General features: G+C 45.5%; 1 protein-coding gene across 1 annotated transcript in view; it reads right to left on the bottom strand.

Annotated features, from left to right (window-relative positions):
- Positions 1–1,995: 1,995 nt before the first annotated feature.
- zeb1b (zinc finger E-box binding homeobox 1b) overlaps positions 1,996–25,194 on the bottom strand; it is a 48,350-nt gene continuing 25,151 nt past the window's right edge. Inside the window, exons 2-8 of the mRNA XM_051411328.1 lie at positions 17,002–17,157; positions 11,501–11,662; positions 10,198–10,400; positions 9,437–9,545; positions 7,291–8,999; positions 5,978–6,158; positions 1,996–5,224 (exon numbers count right to left, since the gene is read on the bottom strand). Coding sequence (XP_051267288.1) covers positions 4,473–5,224; positions 5,978–6,158; positions 7,291–8,999; positions 9,437–9,545; positions 10,198–10,400; positions 11,501–11,662; positions 17,002–17,157 — 3,272 coding nt within the window. The 3' untranslated portion in view covers positions 1,996–4,472. The remainder of the gene's footprint in view (positions 5,225–5,977; positions 6,159–7,290; positions 9,000–9,436; positions 9,546–10,197; positions 10,401–11,500; positions 11,663–17,001; positions 17,158–25,194) is intronic.

Raw genomic sequence — 25,194 nt, forward strand, 5'->3', positions numbered from 1 at the left:
CAATAGTCAAATCAATAAAAAAAAAACTCACTATTTAGATCCATCTTTGATTATTTATACCTGATCAGGTTTCTTATTATATACAAGTGTAAGCAATAAGTCATACCATACATGGAATTTTAATATCCAAACAACAGTAAAAAATGATTTTGCCATCAAGAATTAAGTTACAAAGTGTGTCTGTGAGTTATGTTTTGATTGTGACTTGAATGTGTAATTGTTGGTTTGACAAGTCTATTGGACTGTAAAGACCAGCAATATATTTAGAATGTTTTCCTGTATGTTTCACAGGTTCTATAGGTGAGTAAATTGATTTTCAGTTACGTATGAGCTTATGCTGACCACTGTGTTAAAAATGGAGCTCTGAAACAGCAATTTGTCACTTGAAGTGGCATATTAACCTGCCCCTTTACACACACACACACACACACTCACACACACTCACATATATAATGTCTCTGTGTACGTTCTGCTATTTAGTGGTTGAGTAAATGAACATGATATTTAAGTGACTGCTATTTCCTGAGCCCTGGCTTTTTCTTTCCTCCTCCTCCTCCCGGCTTTTCTCTAAATTTCCCCGGGGAGCTTCAGCCCCCTGGGTTTGGCTCAGTGTCAGAGTCCCGGCAGCCATGATACTTCATCAGGCTTTTGCACCATTATTGGCAAGAGCACTCCATATCCTCTTAGCAGTTATAGCTTTTCAATTTTCCTTTGAAATGCTGAGCCCAGCAGAACATATGGCAATATCTTGGCTTTAAGTCCCGGATTGGACTGAAAGCCTGTAAAACAGCCCCGCATCCTGAACATGCAGCCACAGGCTACACACTCTTTGACCTTTTTGGTGTTTGAGAGCGGTGCCTCGGCGCTGCTGTGACCACTGTTAAAGACATTTATAATAAGCACAATTACAAGATGCAGTTGGAGCAGTTTGACACAGTAATGTTATGGCGTGAGCTGTCCTATAAAGCATTATTCCACCCCCACCCCCCCTCTTCTGCATGTCTCCAGGGACCCATTCAACATGATGGCAGGGTCAAACCTTCTCTGTCACACAGTCCCCCAACAAACACCCTCTCTTGAGCTCAGGTAGTTACAGTTCTAGCACTCCATCCACAGACAAAGAGAGGCTGTGGCAGTCTGAATCCCATCCAATTCACACCTACTTTCCCCTAAAACAAAGACAATCAGTGGCACCTCTTAAGACTTAAGGACTTTCCTGAAAATGCCCCCCAAAACTGTCCTTCGGAAGCAGAACGAGTCCGTGCTTCTGGGAAGACAAAAAAAAAAAAACATCAGGGAGAGAACTATCAAATATGTTCACCAGCTATTGTATCATTTTCAACTCCTCAAAAGACTATGGATTTTTAGTCCATTCCATTACTAATTCATGCTGGTGGAGGGGCTGGGGGTGAGGGGGGCAGGAGGAGGGTCGACCCTGTTGGAAACCTAATCTGGATCAATAGGGTTGACCTTGGGCTGGGCTTCTAACAGGCAGACTGGACTGAAAGGGGGGTTCTGACTGATCACTGAGGGCTATGAGCAGGTCCACAATATATTCAGATAATGGAGTTTAGCTAAAAGAGTTGCTTGACTTTCTGGGAAGTGCACCTTTTTGCTCTCTTAACAAGTTAGATTGATCCACCTCTCATGTCTGTACGTCAAATAAGAAGCTCCATTCAGCAGCTGGTTAGCTTAGCAAAGAAGCCCTTTGTCTCAAAATGTGCAACTATTTCTTTTAGCTTTTTGTACTACTGATACTGGTCTTCACAGACCCCCATCATTTTGAGCTATTAAAGACAGCCCAGATCTCCAGGATCCCACATTAGGGTTAATGTTTAAATGATGTTCTGAATCTTTTTTCCTTTCTTCTTACATTTTTGAAGTGGTCCCACGTGAGATTTTTTAATTGTAATATTTTCTTGAATATTGCGGTGTAAGCAACAACTTAATATTGTGTGATTTTATCAATAACAATCTCATAACAAACCCAGCAGCTTGTAATTGATGAATTTTATTGTGAGATGGGGAGTCATAAAAAATGAACAAAAAAAGAGAAAACAAACAAAAAACAATCACTATAAAAAAAGATGAGGGTGTTAAAGGGGAGGGGCATATAAAAGTGGGTGTGGTCTTGACACTGACATATAAAGTAACAAATTGGCACAAATAAAAACATAAGAACATACGTCAATATTATTTTGGCTTGGCAAAAAGGACAGTTTGTGTGGTTAAGGATAATCCTTCAATAAAACAGCACACACTCATGCTATTAGACATACTATTAGTTTTCAAAAGTTCAGTAGCTTCATATTAGAGAGGGGAAAGAAAACTAAACTAACATGAGAATGGATGCAGAGAGGTCACAGGTTCCAATTTTCAGGCTTGCAGGGTGCGAGTTTCTTTTTTTCCCAAGGAAAAACATCATTTTGTTTGTTCGAAAAACATACTTCAGTATGTTGGAGTCTCATTTTTCCAGGCTTGTAGTTATTTGCCTTTGAATCTTTTTTTTTCCATACTAAAATATATTATCGTATTAATACAAACTACAGTATTGTACACTACATAGTGTAATAAATAACCATAAAGAAATATAAAAAATAAGACACATAAATATAAAAGTTCTCTATGACTAAACAGACATACCCATCTCCTTGGGGGTGGGGATAATACTGCCATTGCTGAAAACATACAGTACACACACTGAAACAGAACGTACAACAACATAAGAGACAAAAAAATAATACTGACAGGTAAAAACATTGTTGAATTAAACTCCTGGGATTCATATTTGCCTACATTTTGTTACCTGAAGAGACATCTGAGCGTTTCATGGTGTGTTAAAGAAGTGCACTGAATAAGCTTTGAAAAGGCAGGACACAGTTAACAATTAGAAACCATACTTCATCATCATCCATTAGAAAACATGTGCATTGTATTTCTTTTAGCCGCTCAGATTGGAAAGAAAAGCAACTTATCTATAGTCTATGATACATGAATAGGTGGTAGGCTAAACTCTCTCAGGTGTGGTGGCGAGCCAAAGTCAACAGTATTCCGGCTTATTGGTTGATCTGGGACCCGGCAATACCTGATCATAGCTGCTAAGCTGCAACAGCAATATTCAATGGCACTTTTGATATGCATGTTTCTCTTGTTTTAGTTAGATTTTTTGCATATGGCTCGGAGTGGGGGGTGAGTATAGGGAAGGTCAGACAGTTTTCTACATCCCCTTTTCTGCTCGCTCTGAACATCTAAAGCAATAGTTCCACATTTTGGGACACCAAAAATACACCAGACTTGTATCTGTCCGGTATATATGAAGCTACAGCCACGAGATGGTTAGCTTAGCTTAGCACAAATAATACAGTGGGAAAACGGCTAGCCTGGCTCTGTCTGGAAGTTAGAAACAGTCCGGCATGCATTACCGCCACCTACTGGACTGGAGTGTGGAGCAGTAGATAAGCAATATCTATCTAACTCAAAAAACTGTTAGCTTTAGCAGCTTCAGATTTTATGGAAGTAATGACTTTGCTGATACAAAGTCATTATTTTATGATGCTAAGTCAAAATATTGACAAAGTTTCTCATTATAATGACTTACAGAATCCTTTTTTGTCACATTGGCAGAAATGGGATTCCATAAGATTTAGCTTTAGCTAGCAGTTTCCCCACTGTTCTGGTGGCTGCTGGCTATAAGGTATCGACCCTCTCATCCAACTCTCACCAAGAAGGGGTATAACGATACTTCCCAAAGTGTCAAACTATTCCTGTAAAACACTGATCGGTAAAGAAACTTGTGTCTAAAAGGAACTAAATGACCGAAAAAACGTGGCCTCTCTCCACTGTTTTTCTTCTTAAGGCTCACAATCCAATCAAAATAACATCAAAAGACATGTTATGCTCACATCTGCAAGCGTGGTGGCGTGGTATATCTAGTGCGGTAATACTGAAGGGTAGACAACACAACTCAACTGCTCAATAGGTAAACCAAGCCACTTGTAGTGCACAGGATTTTTCTTATTTTCCTTCCAACTTAATAAAATACTGACTTTTTTTTGTTCATTGGCAATAAAAAGGTATAGAAATATCTCCCAACTGTACAGCTTTTAAAGGTTAAAATATGAGTGATAAAATTAGTAACACTGATAAAAAGAAATGACCCACGGTGTTTTAGTAATAAAACATTATCTAAAACGTGTCGGCTCTAGCTTCCAAAGTCTGTATAATGCATTTCCTTCGTTTGTTAAAATTTGTGTTCGTCTTCATCATTTTCTTTACAAATGGATTTTTCTAACAGTGAGAAATCGTTCTCCTGTGGAAAAGTCACTAGTATTTTTTCAGGCACACCTGGATTTCTACACAGTAGTGAACTGAAACGAACTGTCAGAGCGACCAGACATCATCTCCTGCGTTCCTCCTCTTCGCGGTGAGAGGAGGAATCTGATTGTGTCACGTGGAGGAGTCTGATTCCTCTTTTAGTCAATATCTCCTTTCTCCTGCGGCGTCTGGCTCTGGTCTTCAGAAACCGTGTTCCTGTTTGTTTCGCCTCCGCTCTCCTCTGTGACTTCCCCCGCTGCTTCCCCCTCTTCCGTCACCCCTTCTTCCGTATCCATCGCCTCCTCTTCTTCCATCTGGACTTCCTCCTCTTCCTGAATGCTCCCGAGCACCTCCTCCTGCCTTGTGTCAGCCTCCTCTTCTTCCTCTCTCACCTCCATCTCTGTCTTCACCTCCTCTCCTCCTCCCTCCACCAATACTCTCTCAATCTCCTCCTCATTCCTCTCTGCCTCCTCCTCTTCCTCCTCATCCCCTCCTTCATCACCTATCTGCACCACCTGGATGTCATCCATGTCCACAGCACTTTCCTCCTCCTCCTCCTCCTCCTCCTCGCTCTCCTCATCCTCTCTGGTGCTGCTCCCTCGCTCGTCCGAGTCCAGCAGGGAGGGGGCCAGGTGCCGCATTTGCACCCGGCTCAGGGCCTCCATCTCAGCCTGGGCCTCAGTGTCCTCCTCTGGGCTCTCCCGGCCTTCGCCCTGGCTCTGCGTCTCCTTCTTGCAGTAGGAGTAGCGGTGGTTCATGTGCTGCGAGTAGGAGCCTGAGTGGGAGAAGCGCTTGCCGCACTTGTCGCACTGGTACGGCTTCTCCCCCGAGTGGAGCCGCATGTGCTCGATCAAGTGGTGTTTGTGTTTGAAGGCCTTGCTGCAGATGCCGCACTCATGAGGTCGCTTCCCTGCAGAGAGAACAAATACGGATCAACATCTCTGTTTAAGAAAATTTAAAAATGCTGTTGAGTAACAAAGCACAGACACGGGAGGAAAACAATAAACAGTGCAGTGCGATCGCAGTGAATCCCCCACATTGTTGCGTAAAAGCGTGAAAGCTTGAGAGGCCCATAACAGCTTCTATCATCGAGGTATCCAAGGAGAACATTTCAAAACAATACAACAAAATTACAACAATTCTGCCTGAAAACCTTCAAGGAAACTTTATCCAGGCAAGGAACAGAGCTAGTTTCACCTAAGATGAGGTCATTTGGAGCTGAAAACGGTGGTTGCAAGCCAGGTATCAGAGCAATAAAGACAAAAAAAAAAAAAAAAGACAAACTAAAACGCCTCTGAAAGCGTTGACCTACACTTGGCCACAGAATCACCATCTTAGAGCAATCCAAATCACTACCAGAGCTCGCCTCTTGCAACATTTGGTGCTTCACATGAGAAGCTGGCAGTGCAGAGGTGGGGAGTTGGCGGAAAGAAGTTCTCAGACCTCTTCTGTGCATGTTGAGTAATACCTGCTGGAATGGAGGTGTCCACCCTTCTTTACGCTGTAGCTCAAAATCCCCCTTTCGCTCACACTCTGACTCATCTTTCCCAGGATCCAACAGTGAGTGATGGTGAGACAAGTTCCGGTTCTGTGTTTTTTCAGAGTCCATCTGTGTTTTTTGGCTGTGTTCATGGGAAGCACATCAGAGTTTGTATTTATTTACCTGTGTGTTCGTATTTGTGTCTCAGCAGCGAGCTGCTCTTCTGGAAGATCTTGTCGCACAGGTCGCAGGCGTACATGCCGCTGTCCGTCTTCTTCATCTTCTTCCTCTGAGGGCCCGAGTCAGAGTCGTTCTGCTCCTCCATAGTGGACACGCCCTCTGAGCCCGTGTCCTGCTTCTCCTCCTGGAGAAATTACAAAACACAGATGTATTGGTAAGAATTCAAAGTGAGGTTTTTCTGTTTGTTTTACAGCAAAAAGTCATAAAAGTGCCAGCACTATTGAACAACCTGTGTGTGTGCACTACAGGAAATGATGCTGTGTCATGTCCTACTCATAGCTTCTCTGGAGGCAGTTGTGAAATGAAAATCAGGCCAAGATTCCAGGTTATGGGTGAGCACTTCACCAATCTTTTGCCTGGCCTGAAACATAACCACACTGTTCACTTTGGAGCACACCTACATTCTGTATTCTCCTGGGCCTGTGCTGGTAAAACGCATCCACTGATGCAGTGAGAGAGGATGTGAGGCAATATTAAAGAGAAGATATATACACAGGGCTCTTTTTTTACAAGGCAGGTCTATGCCAATCCACTTAACACGAACGTATAATACAACAACAATAAATCAATGAGGCAGGCAGAGGTGTAACGTTTAAACAGATTCCCACAGATCAATAGGGGCTCTGCAGTAAAGTGCAGCCTCATGTCCTCTTGGTGACAGCCCAGGAAGATCACTCATACACCCAGAAAGATCTACATCCATCATTACGGGCCCATTAGGTGTCCGCACAATGAAGAACTATTAAGGGTTATCATTTTTACAAAGCGCTGAATTCTGACATTTCTATATATGACTTATTGATTAGATTTTGGATGGTTTCAGACTATCTATCATGTTCCGGTGGTTTTGAACAATAAGAAGTAATGATCTGGACGGAAGGGTTTGACTGATCGCTCCACAAAGAGAAAAGCCAACTTGATTCCAATCCACTTGCTTCTTGAAATGTCTATCGGATAGGACGCTGAGTCCATTCCTTGACAAAATAAGAGTTTTAGAGTCAAACTTGTTGGCCGTGGCTGACCTCCAATGAAAAATGAAAAATCCAGCACTACTCATTACATTTTTACACTTGTTGTTTGTGTGTATTAAATAAACAAGTTAATTAGTAACCTTTAGAGGTCCTTGTTTCTGGTCTCTGTGCTAAGCTAAGCTAACTGGCTGCTGGCTGTAGCTTGATCATCTAACTATATAACTAAGCATATTTCCCAACATGTCAAACTATTACCAACATAAGGGGAAATAAATGGTTGCACACCTTCACTCCGTTGAGGTGGATGGTTTCCTGCGTCTCCGTCCCTGCAGGGCTGTTTGCTGTAGTGGTATAGGTGTAAGCCAGCTGGGGGATCAGGATAGTCTGTTTGTTGTTAGTGGCTAGTGCCCTTAGGCATTGCATTGTGGTCACAATGTCGAGGGGTTTGGCACTTGGATGGCTGGCGTACAGTGCGATGGGGCTGGTGCCCATGGCTGAGAGTGGCGATGCCTCTTTCTTTGTGCAAGTTAAGTTTAGGGGTTCATCCACATTGGTAGAGCCAGAGGAAGGGGAGGGGTAAACGCGGGCTTTAGCCACCACTCTCTCCACTTCCTCTCTGGCTGGCTTTGGCAGCGACAGGTCTAGGGGTCCCTCAGTGCTCTGGGAAGGCTGGGCTGGGACGGGACCGCCGGCTGTCAGGTTTAGTGGTGAGGGGGAGGCTGGTGAGCTGTGAGTGCCGTTGACCTCAGCTGGGGTGGCTTCTGTAGGGCTATCCTGGGTCACAGAAGGGCTCATATTGGCCATGTCCTTTCCTGGGACCAGAGATACCACACTGTTAGCCTCACAGGTGTCCTCTTCCTCTGAGGGAGGTGTTGGGGCTCCAAGTGATATCTGACCCTCCTGCATTTTGTCAAACCACTTCTTAACCACATGGATTGGCAGGCTGACTGAGTCAGAGATCTTGGCTAGCTCATCCTTGGTGGGTTCTGCATTTAAGGCAAAGTAAGCCTTGAGCAGGGACAAGAGGTTCTTGGGCTGGCTGCAGAGTCCTCCTTCTGACAGCAGGGCAGCAACAGCAGACTCAGACTTATCCAGGCCTGCTCCGTTCAGCCTGAGACCATCCTTCTTGCAGTGCTTGAGGGCATGGAGTGCTTCCAGCCCACCGGGACAGTTATCACACAGGAGACAGGTTTTAGTGGTCTTTTCCTCTTTTTCTTTAGTCTCATTGGGCCTGGTGCCTCTGATAGTAAGGTCTTCTGGGAGTTTCTGGGACTTGAAGGTGTCAGTGGTGGTCTGAGCTGGTGAGCTTGGCTTAGGCTCTTTCTTCAGGTTTTGGGCTGTGAGCTGGCCCTGGTTGGGGTCCAAACTGTAGTTTATAATGATTTTTGCATTTCCATCCTGACCCACAATAGGCAAACTGATAGCTGAGATGAGTTGCTGCTGCGGGGCGTGGAGAGTTCCAGTGGTTAACCCCGAGTTCACCTGTCCCTGGCCTTTGGCATTGCTTTCCAGCACCTGGCGAATGACGTTACCATCCACCGCCACTTTGAGAGCGTTCTGCAGGTCTGCCAGGTTGATGCTAATGGGCGACACCAGCCCCACGGTAGGCAGGACCACAGCCTGCACTGTGCCCTGCAGAGGAGCTGCAGCACCTCCATTGAAAATCCCACCATTCATGGTGGTCACAGCTGGGGATGTTATCACCGTCGGCTTGTACTCGTAGTCCACAGGCTCAGTCTTGATCTGGTTGAATGGCAGCTGCTCCTGCAGGGGCTTGCTGTGCTCCACCTTCTCTCTAATCTGGGTGCGGAGGACTGAGGGCGGCGTGGGCAGCACTGGTGATGGACCCTGGGCCTGGGTTTTGGCGTTCCCCAAGCGTGCTCTGCCGTTAACTGAGATGACACTGATGCACTTCTTACTGCTGATGTGGGAGCTGTATGAGCCTGAGTGGGAGAACCGCTTCTTGCAGTTTGAGCACTCATAGGGTTTCTCTCCTGTATAAAACGACGATGTGTATAACAGAGAGAGATGGGGGGGGGAGAACAGATTTCCATTAGTGAATGAAGCTAAATGAGGAAGCTAGGCTATGAGCAGTACGGCAGGAAAAAGCTCTAATGCATTTCAATGATGCTTAAACGCTGATGTAATGGTACCATTGGGAAATGCCCTTCTCTAATTGCTGTCCCATAATGCCAAAAGAAACACAATTATGGCACATTAAGGAAGAGCACACAATGGACTGAAACACGATGAAGGATATCTAAACACAGGGAATCGGCTCAAACATAAATAGAACATAAATATTGGTTCAATGGACATTGAAACATCTGTGGTAAGCAGATAATGATGGCAAAGACGTAGACACTAGACCGCACGCAGCCATACACTCACACACAGAATGCTGCCATGGTGAAAGGGGTTGTCCACTCACCGCTGTGGATGCGTAGGTGCTCCTTCAGATGGTGCTTGTATTTAAATGCTTTGCCACATTCAGTGCACTTGAATTTACGATTGCCTCCTGATGTCTGTGTGATGTGTCTCTGTCAGACGAGGGGAGAGAGGACATTCAGCGAGATACACGATGAAAACACAACCTTTGAACTGCTACTAATTCATGTCACAATGTCATTAATCAATCGGGGGCAAAAGCTCATGTTTATTTATCATGTTTGGAAATGAGCTGTTAAAGAAACAGGACTAAGCTTCTATGTAGGTTTGCATAATTTAGAATCACTTTGTCAGTGCAGAATTACTACAGCACTACAGAAGAAATGTGTCACTGAAACCAATCACGAGTAACCCAGCCACACCTTTGAAGAAGAAAATGTCTCGTGTAGACATACATATAAATATTAGAATATCAAACTGAAGCAGGCATAAATGTAAAAAGATATATAAAAATAAATAAAATGTTGAGTTTCACTATCTGGCTAAATTGTGAAAATATTTCATGTTAATGAGTATATTTCATTATTATAGTACCAGAGCAGAAATATGCTCATAAAAGATCATCACAAATCATCTAGCTGCATTGCATGACAGTATTTTAATCCAATAAAGGGAAGTTGCTTAAACGGCATTTCCACTTACACCTTTAGATAGCTTAGAAGATACCAGAATAGGAGATTTTTCAGTTTCTGCAGAATGTTCTATCAGTATCCAGTCCTGACTAGTTTGTAAGTCAGTTTTTACCTGATCCCGTCCGCCCTTGTGGACCGTCATATGTCTCTCCAGTTGAGCGCGGTATGCGAAGTTGTAGCTGCACTCAGGGCAGCTGAAGCTCTCTTCGGTCTTCTCGTGCCGGTACTTGATGTGCTCCTTCAGGGAGCTGTAACGCTTGTAGCCACGTTGACAGTACGGGCAGGTGAGCAGCTGAGAGAACGAATCAGGAGTTCCTGGGTGGAAAAAAAAGGAGTGTTGTAATGGCAAATGTGAGGGGGGGGGGGTAAAAACACATGGTCAATAAGGGCTCTTTGATGTTACACAAGGCCTGCCACAGTAACACTCCTCTGCTATTTCACCAATCTCTGCGAGATCGTCCCCCACAGGTAAACAGCACCCAGGTAACCAAATGGATAAAAGCTGATTAGTGATCCATAGTAATGCCTTCCTGTCATTATAAAAACAGTATGCTGGGTTGTCAGTGCAGGAGTGTATTTTATTTTTGCTTTTGTGCTTGTACTGACACAAAGCCCAGCGATTACAGCTTTCACACGCCTGAAATTCCATCATTTGATTGCCTATTGTGCTTTAGAACTGCTTCAAAAACACCCACGCATGCAAGGAAAAGTGAGGTCGGTAAACAACAGCCGCCTGCCTCAATCCAAGCTGGTTAACAGAGGGTCTCAGTTGCCTGGCTCCCACACAGGTAAAGCATTACTTTGTTAACAGGTGATGTATTAAGTTCCCCTGTGGGACAGGTGAGGGCCTCGGGATGGGAATGCACACACATTATCGCCCAGGTAGATGTGAGTCAGAGCTTGCACATACGTGACAAAATTTACTCAGGTGTTGCTGTTTCTCTTCCTACCCTCTCACCCTCCCCTCCTCCCTCTCTTTTTTCCCCTCTGTGGTAGCAGGTAAAAGCCAAAAGCCAGAGAGCAATAAAGGCCCCAGTGTGCCGCACTTAACAAATAGCGGTGTGTGTAATGATGTTGGAGAGTGGCGTTAATGGGGTGGAGTTAACACCTGAGGTGAGACAGGGAGCAGGTAGAGCCATCCCCAGGGGGCGAGTAATTACTGGGTAGGTGCAGTAATAGTGTGAGAGCTCAGCGACTGTGCGCTCTTGGGTGGAAATAGTGGTGTGTGTTTCAGTGTTTGTATGATTTAGGGACACTACACCTTGCATGTGTGTGCTACTAATAAAGATATGAATGACATTTAAAGCGAAAGCTCATAATAGTTTTTCCAGAAAGGGACACAAAAATAATCTCGTTAAGAGCGTTTTGATAGTTTTTTGCATGACATGAACGGGCTGTGAATGCTGTGTGTGTACCATTCTCATCGTGGACACCGGTGTCAGGGGTGCCCTGACGTTGAGGCTCATCCTCGGGGGCTTCTGGGTAGATGACGGCCGTGTCCCCTTGCTGGAGCATCTCCTCCATGAGGGCGTCCGTGCTCACGTCATCTTCGCCGTCAGACACACAATCCTCCTTCACTGTGAAGACACAAACACACACTGATTAGAGTCGAAAGGAATTATCGACTACCCTGTTATTTCGAGACTTGCATGTCTTACTATCGATGAGGGCTGTGCATATGAAACCCTAACCTTTGTATAGGAAATGCGATAATCCAATAATGTCACAGAGAGTGTCATTATAGCTGAGCCGGATCTTAGTGTCCAAGCCCTTGATCATGACATGTAAACCAACCTGGAATGAGGCATGCGGCGCCGGGAGAAAAAAAACAAACATCCTGAATGCTGTTGTTCACAATAGGAAGAGAAAACTAATTAGCATCAAAGGCCACAGGCTACTGTATGAGCATCAAGCTCTTTGTAAGAACTGAATGGCAAGCCTCTATTCACAATGTTAGGTAAGGTACTTGTTGAGACTGGGACTGATAATTAGGTGATGAATCTTGTCCTGATGTATTGCGGTGGATAGATATCACACATACACACACACACACACCATGCTCTGCTCTCTGGAGAGGCTTGGCCTTCAGACTGTGCTTAATATCCCAGCAAATGAGAGCCTGCATGTGGGAGCCGAGCGCGCTCTTCCTCCACATCACATGAGCCCGGCTAGCTAGTCTAACGAGCACTAATTACCAAGCTGAGGCTTATAGGAAGTGTAACCTGAGGATGAGTTTAGGATGCACAAAGCTTCCTTCCCCTTTTCCATCTCTGCTCTCCCAGAGCTTCCTGAAGAGGATACCGGAACCAAGTATAGTGTGTCGGCGATTACACCGGGCATTATTCCTCAATGGATATGTTAGTGTTCCTTTGTGTATCATTACACAGAATAATTACAAGGGTGAGCTATCAGCTAAAAGCAAAGTTAGGCTACTGTGGACACTGTGGTTGTGTTTACTGGGCAGATGTTTTACCGATTGATTTAAGCACTCCCCCTGCTTACAGGAGATTTGAGAATTGTGTTTTGTGAATTGTGTGCGTGTTGAAAGACAGGGCCAGCTGTGTTCTCCTCAGAGATGGGAACAGGTGTAGCGCTTCATGACTCACCGACGCACAGTGAATACCAGTACTCTTAACATACTACAGCCCTGCTCCGGCTTCCTCTGGTGCACCTTAACAAAGCCATGAAACAATACGAGTGCAGTCATTTGTTGCTATGGTTATGGCTATGAAGACCATTCGAAGAAACCTCCCGCCCTGTAAGAAACCCGTGAGACATAACACAGAGGAAGAGGCTGTGTGTTGGTGAACATGTGTATGCAAAGCAGAAGCCAGCAGCTGGTGCTGAGAAAGGCAAACTGTGGAATTCTCATCATACAGAGGGGGGTCAGGAGCACATTAGGGGCTGCTAACCCCCACATATCACACAGCTTTTCTCCCATGACCTCAACAGCATCAGCAACATCCATAGACATTTTTTAGCATCTTAAAGCAATAGTTTGACATTTTGGGAAATGTGCTATTCAGAAAATTGATAGCACTCTCACATCTGTGAATTAAATATGAAGCTACAGCTAACAGCTGGTTAACTTACAGAAACATTAGAAATAAGTGGAAACTGCTAGCCTGGCTCTGTAAGTTTAAAAAAACCTTACCATCTAGCTGTTTCCAGTCTTACAAATCTAAGCTGACTGCTGGCTGTAGCATTATATTTAAGAGACAGATATGAGGGTGGTATAGGAGAAGAAAGACACTTTCACCACTTGTCATACCATTGCTTTAAATTAACTGTCTCGTATTTTTCAGATTGCTGTTGGCTGTTGACGTTGTAAAGCGTGTTGCATGTGGGAAAGTGCTGATCTGACTGTGTTTAGCTCCCATCCCCTGCTCAGAGGCAGCATCCAAACACTCAGACACACCTCTAGGCTACTAAATGTTGAGCATGTGTGTGAAGTAGAGTCCCAGTTGGGGGTCTGTGGTGCAAAGGTATGACAAGCTGTTGTTTTCGCTCCTTGTGTGTGTGTGTGTGTGTGTGTGTGTGTGTGTGTGTGTGTTTGTCTCTCTCGGCTCTTTGTTAAGTACAGAGCGGGGCCAGAAGGGTTCACAGCCTCACTGAGGCGGCCCCGTGTTATCAGGCTGCTCCCCTGGCATGAAACATCACACAGGCCATTTATGTGCTGACGCAGGGATGTGAATGCACCACTGCACAAGTGGAAAATCGGTTCAAAAGCCCCAGAACGAGGGCCCCCATGAGGTTGTGGCAGGACATTCTGTTGCAGTTCTGATCTAAAAAAGTAGTTTGTTCTTTATTTATTTTGCAGCGTAAGCTTACCGTAGTACGTCTTAGAACAAAATCACCAGACCACCCACTCTCTCCTCTTCTCTTTCCCTGGTTCCCTTCTCATCCTTCTCTGCTCGCATCTCTGCAACATGATACAACAGTATCCAATGATGCATTTCCTGCCCTGGCCAACCTTTGCCCCCACTGCTTCCTGTGGCCGTGCTTACAGACCCATTCGTAGATTCTATCTTGGACGGCAGAGACATATCAGCGATAAGGATTTGCACAAACAGCTCAAATATTCCACAGTCATTAGTAAAGATGTTACACTTTATCTCCTATCAGCAGGAGGTAAGTCAGAGAAAAGATTTGAGGTTTTTCCAAATCTAGGATGAGTTGCTAATCCTTGGTTTAGTGCTGTAATGCATTTGTGCAGCGTGTCCCCACTGGACAATGTTCCCAGCTCAGCTCCCTCTGAAGATTCTCCCCTTCCTGTCCAGAAGGGTGGCCCAGTGTTATCATCACATCGTGACATAATGCACGCAGGAATGTAGGTGTTCCTGTGTGTCCACAGAGTCCCTGCAGTAAAAAGGATCCAAATGGATTTGAGACCAATTCTAAGGAACATCAATTATCATCACTGCAGGCCAACAGTGAGGAAAAGTACGTTTTATTAAGCATGAGAGCCTTGCAACTTCACTGCTTGTTGGAATAATGCAGTACAGCATGAGTGCCCATCAAACACTCTCAACAAACAACCAGCTCATCTTCTTGTGGCCTTAAGCTATACTTCCATGCAGTTAAACCCAGCCTTTTGCTCTCATTAAGTGCCATTGCAGGCCCATGATATCAAAGCTCTCCAGCTCCACCCTGCCCATTCTCTGAGATGTAATCATGCTCTACAACTCATCGAGAAGCCCTCCCAGGTCAACACTCTCTCTACCTTTTACTCCCCTGGAGTTAGTCAGCCTGTTCTTAGAGGAGAGCAGGCTGCAGTTTACTGCACCAACACTGGGCTGTTCCACCACTACATAATCACTGAGGAGTGAATGAGTAATGACAGCGAGCAGGGGGCCCATGATACCATATAATCAAGAGGAATGATTCAGAACAAGAGAAACAGTGAGAGGGAACGAGAGCATGAAAACAGAGAGGAGAGGAGAGATGGCAAAGCACTGAAAAACCACCTTTTGGTTTTGGAGCACAGCAGTCTCAAGAGAAGGGGTGTCAAGGTTTTAATTTGAAGCAAACTGGGCTATGCTGAGGAGAAGATTAGTGGGTGGTGGTCACTTTTCAAGGCTGCACCAGAGACTTCTCTGTTCTCAGTAGTGAAATCGACACGGGGAGGGATGAAGGGATGAGAGACGAGAGAAGTGTGTTTGTTTAAAGGACTGTGGCTTTCTCCGCGTTTCATCAGTCCGATCCAGAGTGACAGCAAAGTATGTATGATGTATGAGACGAGGACTGGAGACAGTGAGAGAGCAAGAAAGAGAGGTGTGTGTGTGCACATGAGTGAAGGCAAAAGAAAATATGCCTGATCAGGCATAACTGTGGAGCGCAGCCAGCTCGCTGAGCTGTTTCAGTGTAACTCATGCTTTTGAAGTGTTTAATGTTCACAAGCCGTGGCCAAAACCAATGACATTATTCTTCCTCCAACTTTCCCCTCTATGCAAGGAGGTACAGCTGGAGAACAGAGATGAAAATGACAGCATAGTCAGGGGAATACGTGGCTACGCTGTGCACAGGTCTGTGGTTTAAGCGTGTACACGTATGTGTGCATGGGCAACCGAAACCTTGCAAGTGAAACTGACGGCAACTCACTGGAGAGGAATTTCTGAAAATCCCTCCCTAAACTTAAAGTGATAGGTCCCTGGACATTTTCGCATGTGCTAATTTGACCTCTTGCTAAATCACAACCCCTCCCCCACCCCCAGTCTCACACATCTCTCACCCATGAATAATCCAGCCAAAATCTGCTCAGAGTAACACCCTAAAATAAATATTCTTGTGGCTGAATATCTAATTACATCTCATATGGACTTGTCACAGTGTTGCACATACTGTACTTGGCACAGGCCCGAAACTAACAGCGTCAGACACACAGATTTACACACACATGCAGTATGAGGCCAGGAGAGCAACATAAGAGGCCTTGGGCTCAGGTTGAAACACCAACATCCTTCAGCACCTGCAATTGTTGTTTCGGAGGGAGGGGGGGTGACGTCGGCCCTTCCTGTGGCAGGGGGCTGCCTATGATGTCACTTCCACACGGTTTGAGGTAAAAAGAAGTTCACGGTGGCCCCTCCAATGCCCACCAGTGCCATAAAGCTCTCCACTGGCTCTCTGGTTGCGAGGCTATTTTCTGTGCTTGAAGGTCTCTCCCTCTGTTGGCATTGTCTTTGTTTAATATCGTGCTTCCTGCCTTAGTTGGAGACCCACCACGTGTAGTACCTGTTTCCTTACACTCTGTGTTTCACAATGAGACAAAGCCTGGTACTTGACTGCACACAGATGTCAGCAAGACGTTTCTTAACTTAGCGTGCATCACGTCAGCCAAGGTCAAAATGAGACAGCAGCAGTCAAACAATTGATGTCATAACAAAAAATAAAGAGTCTGCGTAACTCATTTGCATTTATGTGCTGGAGGCATTTGTAAGTAATGCTCTTATCCTGAGCAGATAGGAGTATGTGTTACGTTCAGAGACACTCTGCCAGCCTAATGATGGCAGGACTGACAGTGAAAGAGACACTTGGTATAATAATATACATCTTAAGAAGTCATTGGTTCTGATACTTGAAATGAAGTGAATTTGGATGATATTTGTGTTATGAAAGACCTGACTTTGCCATGTCTCAATAAACTGGCACTCGTCTAAAGACAATTCTGGCACATAGTAAATCAAGTGCTGTTATCCTCCACTGGCATCATTATTTCACATTCTAGGAAAATAAGATTTTAAAGCAGAAAATAAGATTAAATTAGCACTTGTGCTGAACTTTTGTGCACTGCAGAAAAGTGGAAGTTAAGTGACAGAACATTACGGAAGTGGTGGGTGGGGAGTTGAGGTGTGTATTTGTATGATTCAGTACGGACGTGTGATAATAGTGTGCCCTGTGAGAGTGCGTCTGGTCTCACCTCCGTCCCAGCAGCGCTCCCTGGGGTGCTCGTCGTCTGGCAGGGTGCTGTCGCAGTCGGCCCCGTCCGCCAGGCTGCCTTCCTCCTCCACGATGTGCAGCTTGTCCTCGTCATCTGAGTCTGAGCCGGCCTCCACCACATTATTGTAGTTGGTCACTGCGCAAGGAGACATGAGGGACAGGGGTTAGAACAGCTGGTCGGATTACACCTATTTTTTTTAAATTAGCCTTTAAAGACGATTGAACGGGTTACATACATTTAGTGTTCTTATCCTAGATAAAGATAATGGGAGGTGTACTGTGTGTGCTTCTTGATTATGAGCGCTGAATGTGAAAGGCCATGAGTCGGAGAGGTTAAATATATGTACTATGTCATTTAAATGTCAAAACTATTAAAGGGAATGGTTGAAGGAGGTGGGGGTAGGAGCTGGAAACACCAATTAAATAGACCATGGCCTAACTTCAATAGAGGAGATGAAACTTTAAATGATCCCTATGGGGAAAGTGGGTTGTTAAAGCAGGAGAGAATAAAACAGCCAGGGCACTAACAACAGAGTGAAGGGAGGGCTATTAAAACCATTTTGATGCCTCGGTGTGGTAAAGGTATGCAAATGAATAATTGGGGAAAGATATGAAGCCACGGTGGAAACAAACTCTGTAACAACAGGCTCCGCGGCGCAGAGAAACAGAGAAAATTCACACTAACACACTTGCAGACACACAGAGTACCAGTGTGTGAGATCATTAGATTGCAGGCTGAAGTGGTGTGTGTGCTGTGTGGGAGTCGGTGTGACCTGGTCGGTTGTGTTATGGGCTGAAGGAGCCAGGAGACACAGAGACAGCCAGCCTACAGAGAGGGTTATTACGGGGAGTAAATTTTCCTGACCGACTGTCTGCTTCAGATGTGTGTGTGAGTGTGTGTTCCTGTCTTCTTTTCATTTCCACCCAGTTCCTCCATCTCTCAATTCCACCTGTGTTACTTCCACCCACTCTTCTTCCATTTCTCCCCCCCACCCCCCTCACCCCCGTCCATCCCTCAGTTTCACTGAGAGAGCTACAGATCCTCTCGGAGGCCAAATCAATTCTCCAGTGAGAGCAGCCCAGTCAGCAGAGGGCCCGGGCTGCAGCACTGAAACTACCTCTCCAGCTACTTTATCTCACATCATACACACTGCACACAGCACTTGCACACACACACACACACACACACCACCTGCATTCACTCTCTGAATATGCACTGCCAGTACAAAGCACCTGAACACTTTTTTTTTTCTCTATCTTCACTCACCCCAACCAAACTCGCCCCCGTCTTTCTGAAGTGGCTGCTTATGTTTTTTTGTCGGGAGGAGGCGTATCTGGGAGAATCATGATCCTCCGTTTCAATCAATGAGAATTGTTTTGGTGAGGTCTCTCCCTTTCTCTCTGCATTGTGCAGGTCATTACAACCGGTTGATGTTCACACACACACACACACACACTCGCTAGACGTGCAGGGTTCAGGCTGAGGGGGAGGCGGGAGGAAGGAGGTGTGGGGGCGGATGGATGAAAGGTGGTGGAGGAGGAGGGAGAAGCACTGTTATTTGGCGAGTCGTTCGCAGGGTCAACACCGCTGCGCCGCAGCTGCGAAATCCTATCGGGGTTCATCAGGAGAGCTATTTCATTCTCAACCTCTTTCCTCTCTTCACACTATTCCTCGCTCCACGATATTATCTTTTTTTCCTTTACCATGATGTGACCGCTTCCATATTGTACTTTTGAAGAGGAACATTCAGCTCAGTCAGGGGTGACGCGCATCCTTTGTACCTGGATTGCTATCCAGGCTACACTATACTCTATTTAAGGTCTTAACAGGCAAGCCAATAGAACAATTGAAGACCTGGGAGCCACAAAGCTGGGATCCCATTCAAATAAACCGATAATTAATTGGCTTTATATAGACTGTATAAACTAGTCTGTCCTTGTTCTTCTCTCCCCTCTCCCTCGTCTGCCTTACACCACCTCTCTCTCCTCATCCCTACCTCTCTTTTGTGTCAGAGTGACTCCACCAGGTGATGTATTGTCCATTCAGCAGCCCAAACAGGGTGCAACACTTCATTCTGAAACAGAAGGCGCTTTAGGACGAGTCTGAGAGGCTGTTTAGGGCTACAGCCACTCAGGTGTGGAGCTGAGGTCAGCGATTACAAAGGCAACACTCTCTGCCGGCGGTGTCAAGAGAAAATGATCAAATATAAAGCTGTAGAGAGAAAATCAATGTGCTGGTGTGTGCAGACGGGAGGTGGCAACGGCCAGCAGGACAATAAAAAGTGGGAGCTGAGAAGTACAGCAAAGGTTGGAGAGAGAAAGAGTAGAGGATTGGTGGTGGTGTGGGGGGTGAACATAGACGGCCTTCCTGTGCCAAATGGTTGGCGGTGTTGAAACAAAAATGTGTGTTCCAACGGGAGATGTAACACCTAGCATCAACAAAGGCTGCAGTCCCTTCTGGCTGACCGGCTGAGCGTTTGGACAGCTGGCCTCATTAGCGCTAGCATGCTAGCACACAACAGGAGGAAGACTCCTACGCAGCTGAGAGAGAAAGCATTGGTAGGTGGAGGAGGTGAGGAGCTTACTTCTAAAAGTTTGCTTTCCTCTATAGGTTGTAGTGTACTCAACACCTGAGAAAATAATAGCCTGTAACCATGACCTCGGCTTTAAGTTAGTACGTAACTCCAGGCCATAGATCACACCTTCACAATACCTTCCCACACAAAAACATTCCATGGATCTGGGTAATAGGGCACAATCAATACAAACACGTCTTGATTACAGCTAACCGCATCACATGATAAGCCAGACCTTTAACAGGAAAGACCTAATGCACCCTGGTCCCAATTCCAACTGTTATTGATGGTAGCAGACGAGCTGATGTGAAATGGAAGCCTCTCAGCGTGCTATTTACTCCTCACCTACACATCTTTGCAGCATGCTACAGATATGTGCTGATGCTGGCAAAGGCTGGAGTTCCCCAGTAATGCCTCAGTAAATGACTGAAGCCAAATCCGCTTGGATTTCTTCACCGTCACCTTCACTCGTCACCCTCTTTCCCCCTTGCAAAGTTCCCAGAGTCTATTGAAGGACAGTGCCAGACACTCCATATCAGCCACACTTAAATATGCCTGCTGGAGAGAGGGCTGTGTTGTTATGACACCTGCCAGGCTGTATCAATTACCGGCAAAGGAATGGGCGACTGGGTGGGTTACTCCCAAAACAGGCCTAATGTTACCCCATCGGAGGGGTTCACCTTGGCACATGTATCATCACTGAGCCGTCAGCTCAGTACGTGAAGCGCCATATGTCCCCTGACAGAGGTTCATTTAGCAGATTCTGTCCTGTAATTGTGTAAACTCGCTGGGACTTATTTTAGGCTCATGCTATGTGATCTTGGCCTGGTTGATGAATAAGACACATTTCAGGAACTTAAAATCACTGTGGAGTGGTGGTTGTACAACAGCAGATGGCTTGGTTTGTGCTTTCGTACACTGAGGCGTGCCAGATAGGAATGGCAGTATCTCAACCTCTGTGGGAGTGAGCTATCTCTGTGCTTTGAGGCCCTCAAGGTGTGAGTGACTGGCTTAATAGCTGAGCTTTAGATGAGGACACAGAGAAACATATATAGTCTGTGAACAAACACATTACCGTCTGAAGTAAGCCTTTATCTTGATTCATTACCTACAAGGACATCTGTAAGGAACCCAAAACCTATGCGTCTTATGTGCAGGCCGACAACTCCACACCAGAACGTGTAGGAGGTATGACTGGAATGTCCAACCAAAACACTTTTCCCTGAGTTTGGCTCTTAAAGAGACAGATCAAAGGTTGTGCTCGCTCCCTGCTACTAATTTCAGTCAACTGACTGACACATATTCAAAGGTCTGCTGTTGTTTCTGCTTGTGGTTAGACAGATTGACTCATCGTGAACAGCAGCAACTATTTGTCTGCCCTTCTACCTCTCTTCTGAGTCTATATTTAGCCTTGGTACAGGCTCCCTCATTGAGGTACGCCACTTATCTCATTCGGAGCTCAGGGCCAGGCAGGCAGCAGTGGAACTACCACAGGCATCCTCAAAGAGTGCAGACCCTGCCGTCAGAGAGTCTGCCCTCGCGGCTCTGCAATGCCATTTTCTCAGGGAAGCAAACCACTACAAAAAAACCCAGCTCAAACCGAAGTAAAACAAAGCCGTGCCATTCAAAACCTCAAGTATGCCGTCTCAAGGTGAGGCGCCTCATTCAGCACTGAGGTAAACGCTGCTGGTTTTGTTAAAACAACAGCCTTCCTCCCACAGAGTCAGGAAGGTCAACTCAAGTGCTGATAACAAAACAAAAGAATTGGAGATTTTTCATGGTTAGCTCACTCGCAGGCTGCCTCAAACTTGCTAGGCCATTTAGGTCAGGCTGAGGCTGCTTGGCTCCAGTAGTTAAAAGACATAAGTGTGGACACATAATAGTATCCCTTCACACAGTCAGTTAGCTGTAGAGGGCACTAAGGGTCCCAGGAGACTAGCAAGTTTAGCCTTGCCTAGCAGCTAATGCCAAGTCTCTCCACCACAAGGGTCTGCCAACCATACCAGAGGAGGCCAGTCACATCTAGTACCAGTCATATCCTGGATCACTGCTTCCAAAACTCCCCAAACAATATCCAATGACTCTAACTCACTGGTTTAAGTTAGGCTGGGAGGGCAAAAAAGCAGAACCACAAGTATGGACTGGAGGTAAAAATAGACCAAGAAGTCCTGAGAATGAGTCACTTTTGATGCAGTTCTGTATTTGTGCCACAAATACTATAGATCTCAAATGTTCCATTCATAGGATTTAGGCAGCAAATTCAACAAATAACAACACATGGCTAACACAGACAATTGGTTAAGATTATTCCATAAGAGTCATAGCACTTCAACAACCTGTGGAGTGTAGGAATCATTTCAGAGGTGAACTAGAAGATAATGGGCTCTTGACTTCCTAATGAAGCTGATCAAGGTTTTAGCATGTGAGCTAATTGGGCCTCCGTGGGTCACTCATCTCCCATCAGATGAGCACTTTCCATGATAACACTATTGCTAATGGAGGCTATTGTTCTCTTAATCTGCATGATGGCACTTCGAAGTGTAAGGGAAGTCAGTGGGTGTTAATGAGTGTTAGGAAAAGCACAAAAACCTAACTGCGCTTCAGAGATTGCGGAATGCTTTTCGAAAGAGAAAATGACTAAACCTCACCTATTATGTGCTTTGCTTGCCACATGCCTTTATTACTCTGGGTTAGTCCTAATAGTGCCAATGTACCTAAATGACACACGGATAATAAACTGTATTTGTACTGAGGGGCAGTCGCAGGCTGTGGTATTTCTCTCCGGGCCTAATGAGCATGGTGATGAGCCACACATTCTGTTGAACTGGGCGTCCTCTGAGAGCTGCTGCTCCTGGCTCCTCTCAGCTCTTCTAAATAAGGCCAGGTGGGCTGGTAGGGACTAGAGGGTGTGATCACACCACACACACATAATCCACAGCAATGCCCCGGCCACCAAGTTTACACTTGTCTCCCAACCTATGTTTATGTTGGAGGTGAGACAGCCCCATCCACGGTAATAACAGTGGTACACCTAAGTGAGAGTGAAGAGTGTGTGTGTGTGTGTGTGTGTGTGTGTGTGTGTGTGTTCTGTATCTTAAGCCTTTAAAAGACATGCTTGGCATGTAGAGAGCTTTCAGTCATTATAGGTGGCCACATGACCTTGGCTGCATATCCTCTAGAGAAGGCCGTGTTGAACTATTAGACGATTAACACATTCACCCAACACAAAAAAAAGTCCTAAAAAACTGATGCCACCCTGCAAAACTCCCACAAACACATGCACCTAAACCCTATGCTACCACTTGCAGTATCTCTGGACCTTCCCTCCCTCTCTCCCTCCCTCTGTCCATCAGTGAAGAGGCCTGCTCCAGTTCCCCAACACTCAGCAGGTCTGTGGTGAGAGAATGCCCACCCAGTCAACCAGTCCAGCTATACACAGTACAGGCAGGTGACTGAGAAAGCAGTGATGTAGACAGTGGGTAAGAGGTGGGTGAGCAGGGGGAGAAAAAAAAGGTGAAGAGAGGAAACATCTGCTGTATATTCTGGTAAGCCCAGAAAACCTGCAGTCACGCTTCCGACAACCTGTTCTCCCCTTTTAACCTCTGTGCTCCTTTTTTACGCTTGGTGTGACTGTCACTGCTTTTCCTCTTTGTCTCAGTCACTGCTATCACTTATCAGGCCTATACCAAGAAATAACAATCCAACCTATGCTACCTGAGCTCTAGCTTGATTTTATTCATTGATGACTGCACTGGAAATCACCTCAAGCACAGAAACGATACCAAAACAGCAAATATTTAGCCGTGGCGCATGAAACTGGGTAAACAGTTGTTTCTCTTCTGTTGGCAGCTGTGTCAAGTTAAGTGCAGAACCTCTGTAATACCAGGCAAGCAACCAAACACAAACCTGGCTAATGTTGCGTTAGCCTCCGTCAAATCTCATTGGAGTGTCGCAGGCAAAATGAAATGTCCCTGTCACCTCTGCTGTCAGACTCCATTCAGGCTGCAGTTACAGACTGATAGGATTTGAAAGCTGCGCAGGAGTATAATGGTCTTCTTCCCCTTTGATTTTGCCAGTTTGTGTCTAGGCTTGACATTTTGTGTGGAGGCTCTGTGAGGATATTATTAGAGCAACTGCCTAAAGGTATTCAGCCCGTTTAAATGTAGTCAGTTACATCAGTAGCATCAAACTTCATCACATAGCCTGTTCTCTCTTCCTCTGCACTAATGGCTGCAGAACCCCTTGGTCAGCAGATACTGTTTGAGCCCACACGTGTGAAAATCATCCACTCGTGCATTAAGGCTGGACAATGAGCAAATGTAGCCAGAGGTGTGATAATCATTTGTCATCAACAAGTGGTAGGCCAAACTGCTGAGCCTGTTCTATGTGCTGTGAGACAACAGAATCCAATTTCACATCTTGATCCAAGCTCTGTCATAGATACACACGGGTCAGACGCCTGAGCGCTTCCAAGCTATGGCCAGAAATGTCATCAGTAAAGACATCAGTCTGTCTTTATGCCTGGTTTATACTGTACAAGATCATGCTTTCATTGCAAATCAAATTTAGGGGTCATAAACACAGGAACAACATAAATCTAATCCATCATTTTTTTTTTGTTGTTTTGTACATATTTTCAAAAAGCATGTCTAATTGCATAGCGTGATTCAACCACTGTAGATCTGAGGCCTAACAGCTGAGCTGGAGCACGTTGAGGTGCATGTTTAAATATATGCAATGAGCAACAACGGTGTTATCCAACCTGCTCGTGTCGTGCAGGTCTATATTAGGTTAGTGTAGCACAAGGCTGTTGCATTTTAGGAGCAGGTGACTGGACATTCCTGCCTGTATTAGGCTTGACAGTTTACTGTGGGGGAGTACAGAGTTGGGAGAATTACACTAGCCTATGAAGAGGGAGGGAACTACAATGCCAAGCAACTCTCCGACTGGAAAACCTCATTAAATCTTGCCTACCTGTAAGTATACCTTACTGCGAAATAAATTCAAACCAACACCCCAGTTCATCAAGGAGAGTGAACATCGCCATCATCAGCGCTGTCACACATTTACACTTGTCAATTCTTCACTCGGGTCGAGACTGTGTTTGTTATGTAGATTAATACAAAGATTGCCAGTCAGCAGAGAGAGCGCACACAAAGACAAAAGAGGGCAGAAAAGGTAAACGGAGGGGAATGATGGCAAGGTGGGAGGAGAGGAACTGCTAATGGCTTAAAAAGACAAAGCTGGCCTGTCACATGCAATGCTCATCTGAACTGATGGCTGCCCCAGGGAGGGAGTGTCACAAACTGTCAGAGAGACTGAGAGAAAGAAAGATGGAGAGAACACAGGAGAGACGGAGGCTGGGAAAAGTAGACATAAAAGGTTGAGGCGAGGGTGGCTGCTGAAAGAGGAAAATCAAGTGAATAATAAAATGTAGGTAAGAGACAACAGGAAGTGACAGGAGTAAAGAGATAGAAACTAAAAGAGTGAGGGCAATGGGCAGCATTTACGTTGGGTGTGTGTGTGTGTGTGTGTGTGTGTGTGTGTGTGTGTGTGTGTGTGTGTGTGTGTGTGTGTGTGTGTGTGTATTCTCTGGT

The sequence above is a fragment of the Dicentrarchus labrax genome, unplaced genomic scaffold (assembly GCF_905237075.1).
Source record: "Dicentrarchus labrax unplaced genomic scaffold, dlabrax2021, whole genome shotgun sequence".
Taxonomy (NCBI): Eukaryota; Metazoa; Chordata; class Actinopteri; family Moronidae; genus Dicentrarchus; species Dicentrarchus labrax.